Source organism: Barbatula barbatula (genome assembly GCF_947034865.1).
Source record: "Barbatula barbatula genome assembly, chromosome: 23".
Taxonomy (NCBI): Eukaryota; Metazoa; Chordata; class Actinopteri; order Cypriniformes; family Nemacheilidae; genus Barbatula; species Barbatula barbatula.
This window is the reverse complement of record NC_136786.1, coordinates 16,396,005-16,409,544: the sequence shown is the minus strand read 5'-3', so window position 1 is coordinate 16,409,544 and position 13,540 is coordinate 16,396,005. Positions and strand designations below refer to the sequence as shown.

General features: G+C 40.9%; 1 protein-coding gene across 2 annotated transcripts in view; it reads right to left on the bottom strand.

Annotated features, from left to right (window-relative positions):
• Positions 1-12,869, bottom strand: part of dip2ca (disco-interacting protein 2 homolog Ca) — a 91,867-nt gene extending 78,998 nt beyond the window's left edge. For both annotated transcript variants that reach the window (XM_079487747.1, XM_079487748.1), the window contains exon 1: positions 12,743-12,869. In XM_079487747.1, coding sequence (XP_079343873.1) covers positions 12,743-12,821 — 79 coding nt within the window. In that variant the 5' untranslated portion in view covers positions 12,822-12,869. The remainder of the gene's footprint in view (positions 1-12,742) is intronic.
• Between the last annotated feature and the right edge of the window lie 671 nt (positions 12,870-13,540).

Below are 13,540 nucleotides of genomic sequence, written 5' to 3'. Positions count from 1 at the left end.
ATTCTGTTAAATGTTGATAATATTTGGAAAACAAAGTCATTTAACTAACTAAATAAAGACGTTAAAAATGTATTAATAATAAAAGTAAAAATACTTTATTAAATTGTTCTGCTAAGTATTTAATTAGAATCAATATTTGGTCCTTCTTCGGTAAAAATAACATTAAAAAAAAAATCACCTTTGCTGAGTAGATCACTTTAAAAACCTTTGTAATAAACATGATCTCACAGGAAATCATGCACTGAACAATAAAAGTAAATCTCTCTTATGTTTTTTAAATTATAAATATGAATTTAATCATATAAAATAATATATAATTCACAGTTTTCTAAATGTTTGAACAAAATCATAGGACACGTGGCTCTGTATGCATGTCAACTACCCAGACATACTGTATATTCGTAGATGGAAAGTCATGATGAGTGGCATGAAGAGAATCGAGCCTGAGAAGGGGAAATCAACATCCATGAACACGAATCAATCAATAGATTATAAATTGTGTGATGATTTCTTCTTTGTAATAGACAGAAGTTGCTCACGCGAATGGTGTAGGTGTACGAGTCGTGACGCGTGTGACCCGTGGAAATGCAGAGTTTGCAATATAACAAAGCTGTCCTACAACAAAAGTCACATTTGGTCATTAGGGTGAGAGGGTCCAAACACAGAAGGCCGAAAAAACGCAGAATTAAATGTCAACCCAGCCCGAGTTCAAACCATCGCATTATCATCCGCATTCCTTGTTCCAAAGAACAGACTCACTGTGTGGACGTAACTTCAGACAACCACGCATGCCTTTCTCTCCCGACAACTCATAACAGCTTCTCTCCATTACATCCATCCATTTCCTCAGCTCTACACACGCGTCCTGCAGAAGCACGAGCGGCCGCTGGTCCTAACAAAGGATTATAGAAGCTTAGCCTCTCTTTTGAGATTCAAAGTTCTCTCATGGTTTAAAAAGGTAAAAAAAGACCATACTTGTTTCCACCGGCTGAAAAAACTGGTGTTTAAAGCCTGGTATCGATTTATGTGGAGGGGCCCTTGTGGAAACGAATGGAGATGGGTTCTGCTTAGTGTCCGGCGACATGGACGTGCCAGTGTGGAGTAAGAGATGGAGAGGGAGGTCGAGTGTTTAAAAGGTGCTGGTGGAGGAGTCGAGCTTCATGGACTCACGCTTCACAACGCCAGGTGTAAAATGTCAGAGTCCGTCAACCGTGGATTTCCAAAATGCAAAAAGGCATATTAAATCAAATTGAAGATAAAACCAGTGGCATTCCATCCCATTTAGATTTCATTACATTATGCAAGTGTAGGTACTAACATGTGCTGTAAGTACAGCATTTTACAGGCGATAAAACACAACAGAAGACCTTTTAATCGATAGTGTTGAGTGAGCTGGAAATGAGTCTGCATTTTTGAGAAAAAGTCCACCAAGACTCACACCTGCACATTAGGGCTGTGCAATTCATCGAAAATTAAGCGTAATCGTAAATTTTGGCCTTCATCAATTACAAAAACTGAATAATCTTGCCGATTTTTGTGCCGCATTCTATTTTGCAAGGATCCTCTCTTTTCTTGTCCGCACACCTTTTCTTTACAGTGGTTCAGCTGTGCTATTTCTTTACATTATTTTTCAGTTAAAAGCAAAGCTTTTTTTATTTTCTGTGTTGTTTTAAAGGTTAATAAGTAATCGTGTTAAATAATTGACCAAAATAATCGCGATTATGATTTGTGTCATGATCGAGCAGCCCTACTGCACATACAGTATATTTCATGAGAAAAAATTGTGACGTGTTCAATATTTATTTAGCCGCTGTATTTGTCACTGTCCATAAAAACCTTGTTTGTTAACAAAAGGCTATCCTACGGCTTCCAAATTTTCTACATTCAGGATAGGTTTACATATTTACATTTACATTTAGCAGGCGCTTTTATCCAAAGCAATAGATAAAGAATATATAGAATATATTTAAAGGACAGTTCACCCTCATGTCAAACCTGTGTGACTCTTTTCTGCAGAACACAAAATAAAGGATTTTGAAGAACTATGGTAACCAATCAACACCGGCCTCCATTGACTTCCATTGTTCGGACACAAAACCACAGAGACATTTCTCAAAATTTCTTCTTTAGTCTTTGACAGAAGAAAGAGTCACATACAAGTTTTGAAAGACATGTGAGTGAATGAATGCAGACAGAAGTTTTATATTGGAGTGAACTACGACTATAAAGGGATAGTTTGTTCCCAAACCATCATGCTTATATTCTTTCATCCATATTAACATATCAGACTTTCTTATGAAGAACACAAAATAAGTTATTTTAAAGAACCTTGGTAACCATCCCATTGACTTCCATTGTAAGAACACAAAACCACAATCTTCTTTTGTGTTCCACAGAAGCAAGGGTGAATAAATGACAGATATGGGGTGAAGAGTCCTTTTAAGACATACAGACAGACCACTTATTTATATTTTTAACCCGTTGTAATTTTTAATATAGCCTGGCTTTCATTGACTTTATTTTCGAGTGATTTTTCCCAGTAAATGTCCAGTGTATGAAATTTAGCAGCATCTAGCGGTGAGGTTGCGAACTGCAACTAATGGCTCACTCCTCCCCTTCAAAGCACCACGGTGGCTGACACAGGGCTAAGATGTCGTCACGTTTTTGCCGAAGGAGTTAAAGTATTTACAAAACATGCAGTTGGTCCGTTTAGGGCTACTGTAAAAACAACATGAATTCCATGTAAGGGGACCTGCGATGTATGTAGATAGAAATAGCTAATTCTAATTTAATAAAAACATAACGCTTCACTATGTAGGGTATTTATACACCTCTGAAAACATAGTTACGTATATTATATTGCATTTCTGTCAATAGATCCTCCAAAAAATTACACCGTGGACCTTTAAAGTCTCAAGAGTAAAACAGGGAAAGTTTGCGATTCCCTCTGAAATTCTTACCTTTGCGATAACGCAGAAATCTTATCCATCAGAAAGGGGGCCGGTGTAACTGATATCAACGTTCGAGTTTTATCTCTACAGCATAGCTGGGCACGCATTCTTCTCTTAAAGCGCCTGAAGTGCATTCAATTGCCTTGATTTTAAAACGCATTGAAACAAACCTTAACTGCCTACAAAGTCATACGTCGGGGATGACTCCAGTGAGAAAGATTCAGTCTGCCACAGTTGAGATGAACCCCTGACAACAGCAAGATTGTCTGGACCAATGTGTCCATGTGGCGTTCTGAAAAGCAACTGCGTCGCAAAACCACTCGCACCAAATCATGTAATATTCAACACACGGCGAGTCAAAAACCGGCCTGATGTATTTGCGATGACTGGGCTTTAACCTGCTGTACGGCAAAACAGTGACATTCAACAAACGCTTGTACCGATATCAAAGGTGTTTACCACACCAACAAATGTGAATTTAGGTCACAATGAAAATGCACAAAAATACAATTCTGGCCGACTCTGGAAAAACATGCAGGCTCTTCACATCCCGACGGTCCCATGAGACAAAGTCCTGCGCGTTCTCATACCAGAGCCTTCACATTCTCCCAAGCGCTAAAAAAGGCCCGCTCAGAGAACGCCTATGAATAGAGCGCATTGTCATCCACGAGTCTTAATGTGCCCGTGGTTTCACATAGGCAGGGCCTCTGGGCTGGCAAAGCTGAATAATTAAAGAAGAGTTGTGCATTGAAAGAGTCAGGGTGCAGAGCGGCGGGCGGTCTGGCGTGACTCACGAGCCTCCGTCGTTCTTGCTTTTATTCTCTCTATCATTTTATCTGTCTCTGTTCCAAAAGCACTGGCCGGCCATGAGGCCGTGCCTGCCGTGGAAAGAATGAGATCATTTCCGCAGCATCCTCCGGCAAGGGGCGTGACCGCGGTTTGGATGCAGAGCCAAGTGAAATCTAGAAACGCAAACGTCTTGAAATATCAAAGAGGGTGCAAGATGTTTCATCCCTTAGTATCGGATATGTTCAGAAGACAAATGAGGTGCTTAACAAGACTGCATTTTGAGATGTATTCGGTGCTAAAGAAAGACATGAATATACTGTTTTCTGTATTAGAAATAATCTTGATAAAATAGTTGACACGGGATAGGGAACCATTAATGAAGTCGGTCATCATTTACGTCATTAAAATCTGTATGACTTTCTCCAGAACACAAAAGAAGATATTTTTGATAAACACGAAAACAAAAGGTTGAAAAGTTGAAATCTTCATCATTAGTTTAGGAAAATACTGACGTCAAACCACCTCGAGTCATGCTTCTTGTGAGGAACACTGTTTGTGTTTTGGGCTTCTGTCTATGTAGAGCGTTCCAGTTCAGTCACCTACAAGCTTTTATTTGGGTTAGGATGTTGCCTTAGAAGGCAGCTGCCTATATACACACTAGACCGCAGGTTCTAGAAAGCGATCATCTTGTTTATGTCACGTTGTTGTCTTTCTTTCTGTCTGACATTCGAACACTTCATCTCCTATTATCCGACATTTAAAAATGTGCCATAGAACAAAATGTAAAAATGCGGGACCACTAAAGCATTAACAACCCGTGCTGCAGTCTCCGAAAACACAAAAGCACATTCTTTCCCATGCAGGGAATGCGAAATTGAAAACAGTGAGCGTTAGCCAACAACTCTCTTCTATTTTTTATCTTCGTTCGTGTGGAGAGATCTCACGCAGACTCGTGTTCTCTCGATATGAAGTTACTGCTCCAATTCTCTGATATTCCAGGATTTGTCATTGATGCTGTATATAAACCTGTAGAAAGTCACATATTTGGCGGCTTGCCCCGGCTGGATTCACGAGCTGCAAGAAACGGATGGGAAAGAACTGTGCACGACAAAACTGACAGAACAGAAGTCCTGTTTTAAATAGAGTAAAATACTCATTGGTTGTACAGCTGGCTTAATATCTGAAGCTCACTGTCCACTCCGATTGAACTAAACATGGGCCACATTTGTCCTGTGGTTGAACAAATGGCCTGCGCCCACCGGTTTTAATCAATAGAAAAACCCTCTTGCAGCGTAATACCAACACAAATCACGGCGTAACGGTCTTGAGTCCATCAAAATCCCCTACATTGGAAACACTTCCCGTGACCCTGATTTCATCATTACAAACCTCATTTGGAAGCGAAATCTCAAGCTTTGATGCCAAAATAGACAAATAAAGATCAATTTATCTAAGCTTTACGGTCATTACGGGTGAAGAGCTGATAGCTCAGACAAAAGTAAAAACTGGATATTGATTATAGAAATGAGCAAAACTAAGATAAACATATTTTCACAATCAACTAGTCAGCGTGTTGACAAAATAACTAGTTGACTAATCTAGATTAAAGAAGCCTTGAATAGAGAATACATCAATATATATGCAAGTATAATGAAAATAACATCAAAACAGAAATAGCTAAGAAAATGCTTAAAATACATACATGTGCATACCGTTATCGAGTCACAATGTGAGTCTGCGTGTTCATGGCTATAAAAGAAGTGCATTTAAAGGGACAAATCTGAGACAACTCGTTCACATTAAAGCATTTAGCAATGCTTATCCATAGTTTGACAAAAGTGAGAGTATAAGAAAATTATTCATCTTCAGCAGGCAATAACATGAGATGTGTTACGAGTCAAAGTTGCAATAAAATGGTTTTTCGGAAAAAACTGGGGTTTGCGGACACTGTTATTGTGTCATTTTTTTGAAGATCTATTGACGGAAATGCAATATCGTATATAATAATAATGTAAACTCTGAAGACAGTTGTGTTTAAATTACCTTACAATGAATGAGCTTTTTCAATCTACATACACCGCGCCAGGGCTCCAGACTAACTTTTTTGACTAGGAGCACTGTAACCCCTGACTGAAAATGTTAGGAGCACAGGCAAAAGAATTAGGAGCAAAATGCGACCATTTAGTCGCAGTCTGGAGCCCTGCGCGGGTCCCCTTGCATGTTATTGTTTCTACAGTAGCCCTAAACGGACAAACTGCTCTTCAGAGTGCATTTTGTAAATACGTAACGACATCTTAGTTCTGTGTCAGCCGCCGCAGTGCTTCGAAAGGGAGGGGTGAGCGGTGGAGTGAGCCGTTGGTTGCAATTCGCAAACACGCTGCTAGATGCCGCTACATTTCATACACTGTACCTTTAAAATAACAAATCTCAACCACAAAAGAGGAAATCTCACTAGTAAACGAACTCAATCTCATCTGAGATGTGTTGCTTTAGTTTTTCCTCTCTTGGCCATACCTCATCTGTTTGTTTTACACATCATTTCCTCCGACCGACCTTGCATACTATTCTTTTTTCCTGGCGTACACGGTGTGTGTTCAAATAGAGTTTAAAATAAGTGATGATACGGATCAAAGCTCTGTGGACAGATAAGAATGAGGGAACGGGTCTCTGAAGGCATGGAAACACAAGCACATTGTTCCTGAGCAGCGCTGTGATGTAAACAGAGGACCTGATTGAGACCACATGACTGCATTCTTATGGTGGCTTCGGAGGACGGCAAAACTGACGCTGCTGTCTGTCCTTCAGTCTGAATGCGAACATGCCTGCTGATCACGTGACTGCGATCCCATGCATGTCTCAATTCAACTTTTCGGGTACCTCAATTTACAAATCCCACACATTGAGATTGGATTGTTGCAGATCTTACAAGCATCTCCATCTAAAACAAAACAAGCCTCTTCTCCACAAGCAGTAATGTAGGTTCATGAAGGGCAACTTAGACATCTGTTAAGTTTTAACACCAAAGCGAGTGCGTGTGAAATCCACCATGGTAAAATAGTTCTCTTATTAAACTCATTCGCTGACAATTTTACCTCCAATTACAAGTTTATCAGAGCCTAACAGCTGAATTAGAGCCCTAAACTCCCAACGTTTCCAAGCGCTTACCTCGTGCATTCCGCATTCACGAGTGAACATTTTTTATCGCTTATCAGAAACATCTGACGATAGACGTTAAACACTTCAAGCCGGCCAGGAACAGTTTTGCCATCTATCTCGGAGTCAAGCGTTTGATCAGGCACATTATCAACCGAACGAGAAATACAGAGTCCGTACCCAAGTCCCTTTTAGCTGCTATAACCATGCAACCCTATTTCAGATAAAGCTTTATATACGGCACGTGTTCAGCCGCAAAACACTCATTATGATGTCATAAATCATCCCACCAAGTGTCTCCCTTTCTATTTAGTAGGAGCAACCTGTAATCAGGACGGCCTCCACGTTTACCAGCCGTGGGAAATGAGATTACACCTTTCGCTTAGCGACGGGGTTAAAGGTCAACACAAGCAGGATGTGAAGGTTTACGTTGAAGGCAGCGCTGAACACGTGCTGCTCTGATGCAGCTGTGTCCTTGAATGAGGCTTTGCTTGCAAACGCAGCCTTAAAGGGATAATTCAACCAAAAATGGAAATTCTATCATCGTTTAGTCCCTCTCTTGTCATTTCAAACCTGCATGACTTGTGTTCTTCTGCAGATGTTGGTAACCGAACAACAGCGGTACTTGCAGGTTCACTTCTATGGTATGGCCACAAAACCAATGCAAGTCAATGGGTACTGCCGTTGTTTGGTTACCAGCGTTCTTCCAAATTCCTTCTTTTGTGTTCTGCAGAAGTCATACAGGCAAAAATATGCACTCCGCTCAATTCCCTTATAAAAAAAATATGTCCTCAAAGCCAAGAAGGAAAACATTTAGCTTCACTGCAGCAAGAGTCGGTCAGCAAGGTGTGAAATTGTTTACAGCCTTTCATAAAGCGATAAGTGGCTACTTTCTCTAATAAATGGTGCGAGTTTGACGGTTTATTAAGTGACGGTGTAATAAATACGCTTGGTTTGGGTTCAAATGTAGCCGTTTGTGCTCGTCCATCTCTTCCCCTCCCCTTCGGTGGCTCATTTTACGCTACGGGTTGACAGACTGACGCCTAAGATTATCATGTAGTTCACATGCTATAATTCCAACAGTCACAACAACGACAAAAAATGACGATCCACGCGTAGCATGTGGGTAAACTGGATATGTAGAGGCCTGTACGGAGCTTGTGTAACTGTAACACATCATTAAGGAAGGTTATTTGGAAGTAGAGCAACACATGCTGACAAGATTTAGTCAGTCCAACGGGAATGCAATTCGTACAGGCTCATGAAATATAATATGTTTGTTTGGATGAAGAAAAACAACTTTGGAATAGCAATGTTCTCCATTACATCTTAACATCTGCTTCGAGTGGGAGGGCACGGGGGGGTCAGTGGACAACAGTGATTGGATGAAAGTGGCGAAAAAGCAGTTTGGAGGTCAGAGAAATGACAATGCCATACGGATAAAAGCAGTTGAAGGAGATTTCCGGCAACAGATCTCCTTTGTAACAGCTAGGAAAGACAAGTGCGGGGTCCGTTTCTTGAGAAAGAGTGTCGAGAACCTGTTCACTTTCATCACAACCGTAATGAAGTGGTATGATTTTCACGACGAGTCGGTTTTCATCATGGTTTACATCAAAATCTTTAACATTGGATTTTCTCAAAGGAAATTTGAAACATTAAAGGAATGGTGCACACAAACCGTCATTTTTTTTCTCCCTTGTGATGTTCAAAACCCGCATATGACTCTACTGTGCAACACAAAAGATGATTTTTGAGCAATGTCTCAGTGGTTTTGTGTCCTCACAATGTTAGTCAATGGGGGCCAAGGTTCTTTGGTTACCTACATTCTTCAAAACATCTTCTATTATGAGGAAGCAAGACGACAAGGAAACAAGGAAGAGGAAACATTATGATGTGCTCCCACTGCCCACGAGGAAATGCCGTTTAATATGTGGCCTATATGGAATATTGCTGAAACCAAAACGGAGACGGAAACCAGGACTCAAGGTTTACTCCCGTAGAGACTAAAGAGATGGAAGATATAAGGAAGTAAGTTCCTTAGTATCCAATCCTCACATGGGAGAGCTTCATCAATTACATTTCAAACACTATCAACGTCAACAAAACACCTTTAAAATCATGCCAAATCAACCCATGGTGCAGCTAAACTGGTGAAATACTGTCCGTCTGGCACGGCGAACAAATAAGTTATGGCATTTAGTAAATGTCATGATCTCCCTGTGTTCTGGCCCGGGTGACTGGCAGAGACACAGCCTGAGCTCCGCCGCCTCGTGCCGCACACAACCCCACGACCCTACTACACCGGCTCAGTCGGCTCTCATCAGAACCCCAACACACCTCTGGAACGTTCTGTCATCACAGCTCTCTTCTACAGAGTCGACAGTTCTTTCATTGTTTAGTCAGCCACATTTCATTCTGAACCTGTATGACTTTCCTCTGCAGAACACAAACTAACCGAACGACACTTCGGCACAAACCTACTGAGATATTTCTAAAAATATATTATTTTGTGTTTCACAGAAGATAAAGACATGTGCAGGTTTTGAACGACATGAGGGTGAACTATTATTATTAAATAAAGAAACATTTCTTTACATTGTAAAGATAATCAGTACAAAAGCTGATGGACAGACACTAAAACAACATTTTTGATATGAAATGCAAATATCAGTAAAACGTTGATATGAGAGATCACATTCTTAATGCCAGAATAACCTGAACCATCATGTCTCGAATTTGAAATATCCGTGTGTTTTTAATATTACATGTTTTTCAGCCACTATGATTATGCTTCTGCTTACATCGGTTTGATCCCATTCTAGCATATTTCCCTCTAAAGTCAGTGCAGAAAAGTCTGCAGATTACATTTTGGGCAGAATCTAAAATATCTTAAAACTGCTGAGGAGAGTTTGGCCCCAGAATCCTTTACTAATTTCTAAGTTTCTACTGAACATAAATAACTCTTGAGGAATGAACCGTTCCTATTGAGAAAGATCTCAGCTTTCATGAAAAAAAACATGAATGAGCTTCTACGTAAAAACTGGGAATAGTGTCAAAAGTGCAAATGATATCAACACACAGAGATATATTCCTTTCAGATTACAATCTCAAAAGAGAAATTCTTCAATCTGTGGTCAAAAGGGGGTCCTTTTCTTCCACAGCCAGCATGACCCCTGCTTAACAACTTAACCTTTTCACTTACTAACAGTGTTACCCTGAGGCTGAAATTAGATCCATTCATCCTTTATTTGGCATGAACGAGACCAATACTGAGTTTGAAGAATTTGTATCCATTAAGAGTCTGCCAGCATAGACGGGAGGCCATTGCAAGAAGCAAACCTGGAGGAGTTGTTGAAGCTATAAAAATCGAAACAAAGCATCGACCAGCATTGCTCTATGAATCCGCAAATGTATGTAAAAGATACATAAGTAAACACAAAGTGAAAAAATATATAAAGATGCATTAAAGCTGTGACTATTTATACAAAGAAATGGACTATCGACATTGCAAAATGCTTTGCTGAGAAATAAACTGCATGAGATGCATTTCTTTTTTTTAACATAAAATGTTAAACACGTCCTTTCCAATAAGATGTATACTGTTAATGTTGGGTTCACTAAAACATGCATTTCAAGAACAAATGGGACGTACTGACCGATACCACAAAAACCTCAATGTTAAGTCCTGATCCTTTAATAGATCAATCGTGTGGCACGCAATGAGAGTTCGAGATGTGCAACATCCCAATATGATTCAGAAGCGGGATGGTTCAGTTCCCCGTAACGTTGTTTTCACTTTTAGTGTTTTAGATGTGGAAAATGCATCGATTTTCGTCACGATGTATATGTAAACCTGCGATTCCGACAGTTAGTTCTGTAAAACCAAAAACCGCCCTTAAGGACCTTGCGGGTCAGTAAACATGCAAATGTTCCGAGTCGGTAAACTGATGAGCAGACGTTTGGTAATTTTCTAGGTCTTTCATCCTGTGCCAACACACTGAGATAATCACCTCTCCATGAGCACGCTGCTAAACAGCACCACGAGCTACGCTGGAAAAAAAGCAAAGGAGCATCTCTTTTCCACAAAGGCAAACAAAAACACAAGCAAAGGGTTCAAAGCGTCGTGCAGGGCTGCGGTATGGAGCGAACAGGGGCAGAATATTCCACCGTCACCGTCGTAAAGTGAAAATGCTCAAAACGTATCTTATTATGACTAATGGAGCTTAAAGAGCGGCTAAAAATATTCTGTCGTCACCATAATTCATTGAAATTACACTTTAAACAGGGGAACGTAAGAAGACTTTGCATCACTCCCGATTATGTTCTTCGGACAAGAACGTCGATAATGATAATACATTAGCAGGCGCATTTAAAATGATGGTCAGAAATGACAGTCACAAGCTTTTCGTATCGGTAGGTCATTCTTCTTGCTTTAACTCTTTGGACAAACCTTTGACAGAATAGGTCAGAATTACTAACATGACAAAGAATGAATCAGATTGACCAACGATGCATTTAAAGAAAAATGAAAATACTCATGTCATTTCAAACCTGTTCTGCAAAAGAAGATATTTCGGAGATCGATGGCAACCACACCAAACAAGACCGCCTCCCGTTGCCTTCGGTTGTACGGGACACAAACCACAGAGACATTTCTCCAAATATCTTCTTTTGTGATCGGGTCAATTACACGGAGTTTGGTTCCAAAATGAGACGACTGCGTCTTTCAAAAAATGTCATCATGTTTTTGTATATTTCAATAAAAGTGCACTTGGTTCGTTTTGATTTAATCCATAATATCTCAAAATAACACAGCTAGCAAACACGCTAACAATAAAAAAATGATGCGACGAGTTGTGGTCCTTTTGGAACAAAACTCTTCACATACGGCTTACAAAATACCACAAGGGGTGAATAAATGATAGTAAAATGTTATTTTTGGATGAACTATCTACTACTTGGATTCATTTGAATAGAACCAGGCAAGAATGCCTGTGATCTGTCCGACCACAGAGGTTGGTGCAATATGTTTGAGGATGATTCGGAGATGCAGGCCCTGCTGTCTGCTGGAACTTTGAGGCAGGGTTAACAAATGCACTCGCACTTATCGCCTTGTATGGTGGAGATCAACACACACCGGACTGCCACACATCACACATCACACACACACACACACACACACACAGCGAACTGTTGCCAGGCGCTTTAATTAAAACTGAGAAAATGAACATTAGCGACCAGTTACGCCAATTGACTTCGCTCGTGTCAGATGCTCGTGGAATGTCATGATTCTCGCATCCGACACGTCTGTAAAATGCATAGCAACCATTATAGATATTTGAGTGGCGTTGAATTGACATTCATAACGCTAGATGGATTTCGGGCTCTTCACGACGAGACCGCAATTGATCAGGAAACCGGTTGCTTGCCCCAATGCCCCCGCTATACACAACGAGGACATCGTGGCGTAAATATAAACACGACAGACATTTAAACGTGCGAAAAACGATGATTCGGCGACGGTCCCCAGGGAACGCGTTTTCGCAAAAGCTGACGTAAAGAAAATCAATTGTGAAATGTGAAGTGTTTCGATGGTTTCCTCAAGGTCAATTGGAACGGACACAAATAGATAACAAAGGAAACGCGGCGGGGATCAAAGCGCCGCGACCGGCGTTCCAAACGCTTTTTCGAACGCAAACCGCGGTGGTGGTAATTGCCTCCAAACATCTGGTGTTGGTTGTGTCGGTATGGTGGGTTTTGGGGTGGAGGGTAGAGGGAGGGCAGTTAACGTATCCCCCCGCAACGAACGTATTTTCGAAAGAACAAGTCGTTAATAACGGCAACCGTACCTTCGGATAACTCCAGCTCCAGCTCCGCCAATCTGGCCCGCACTTCCAACGGAAGGGGCAGCGCATCGCGATCCGCCATTGTCCGTTCACGGGGGGAAATCACTCTCGTCCTCTTTCTTCTGATTTCTCCGCCGACTCTTTCAGCGCTGCTCCCGTTTCTCCGCGCCGCAGAGGTGCATGTGGAGGGCTGGGGAGACGCGCGTCCAAAAACGATAGCGCACGGAGGTTTTGTGTCTCTATCAACGAAGCCCCTCCATGTCTGAAGGGCTCCGCCGTTACAGTCAGCAGGGTGAGATGTGGACTGTCAGTACGGTAGGGTTCGCTGATCTTGGCGGTGTGTGTGTGCGCGGCTCTGCCTCTGTTTCTCTCCCTCTGTCACTCTCTCGTGACGCAAGACGGGCGTTTTTGGCATCCGCGAGGGGGCGACAAGAACGCCCGTGTTTATTTGAGCTATTTCGCAGACAACTTGGTCCTAATAAAGTTGAGATTTCACACGAAATACGTGCTTGTGATGATAAAAGGCGATGCAAATAAAAATTTCGTATCGCTCCCTGAACTCTAGATTTGGAAAAAAGCGTCTGCTAAATGACTAGATGTAATGCAATAGTGTAATTAATTATATATATATATATATATATACAGTGTTGGGTGTAACTAGTTACTAAGTAATTAGTTACTGTAATTTAATTACTTTTACCTTAAAAAAGTAAAGTAAGGGATTACTCTTATTTTCTCTGTAATTTAATTACAGTTACTTCAGATGTAATTGAACTAAATGGTGTAATGTATACAATAGTG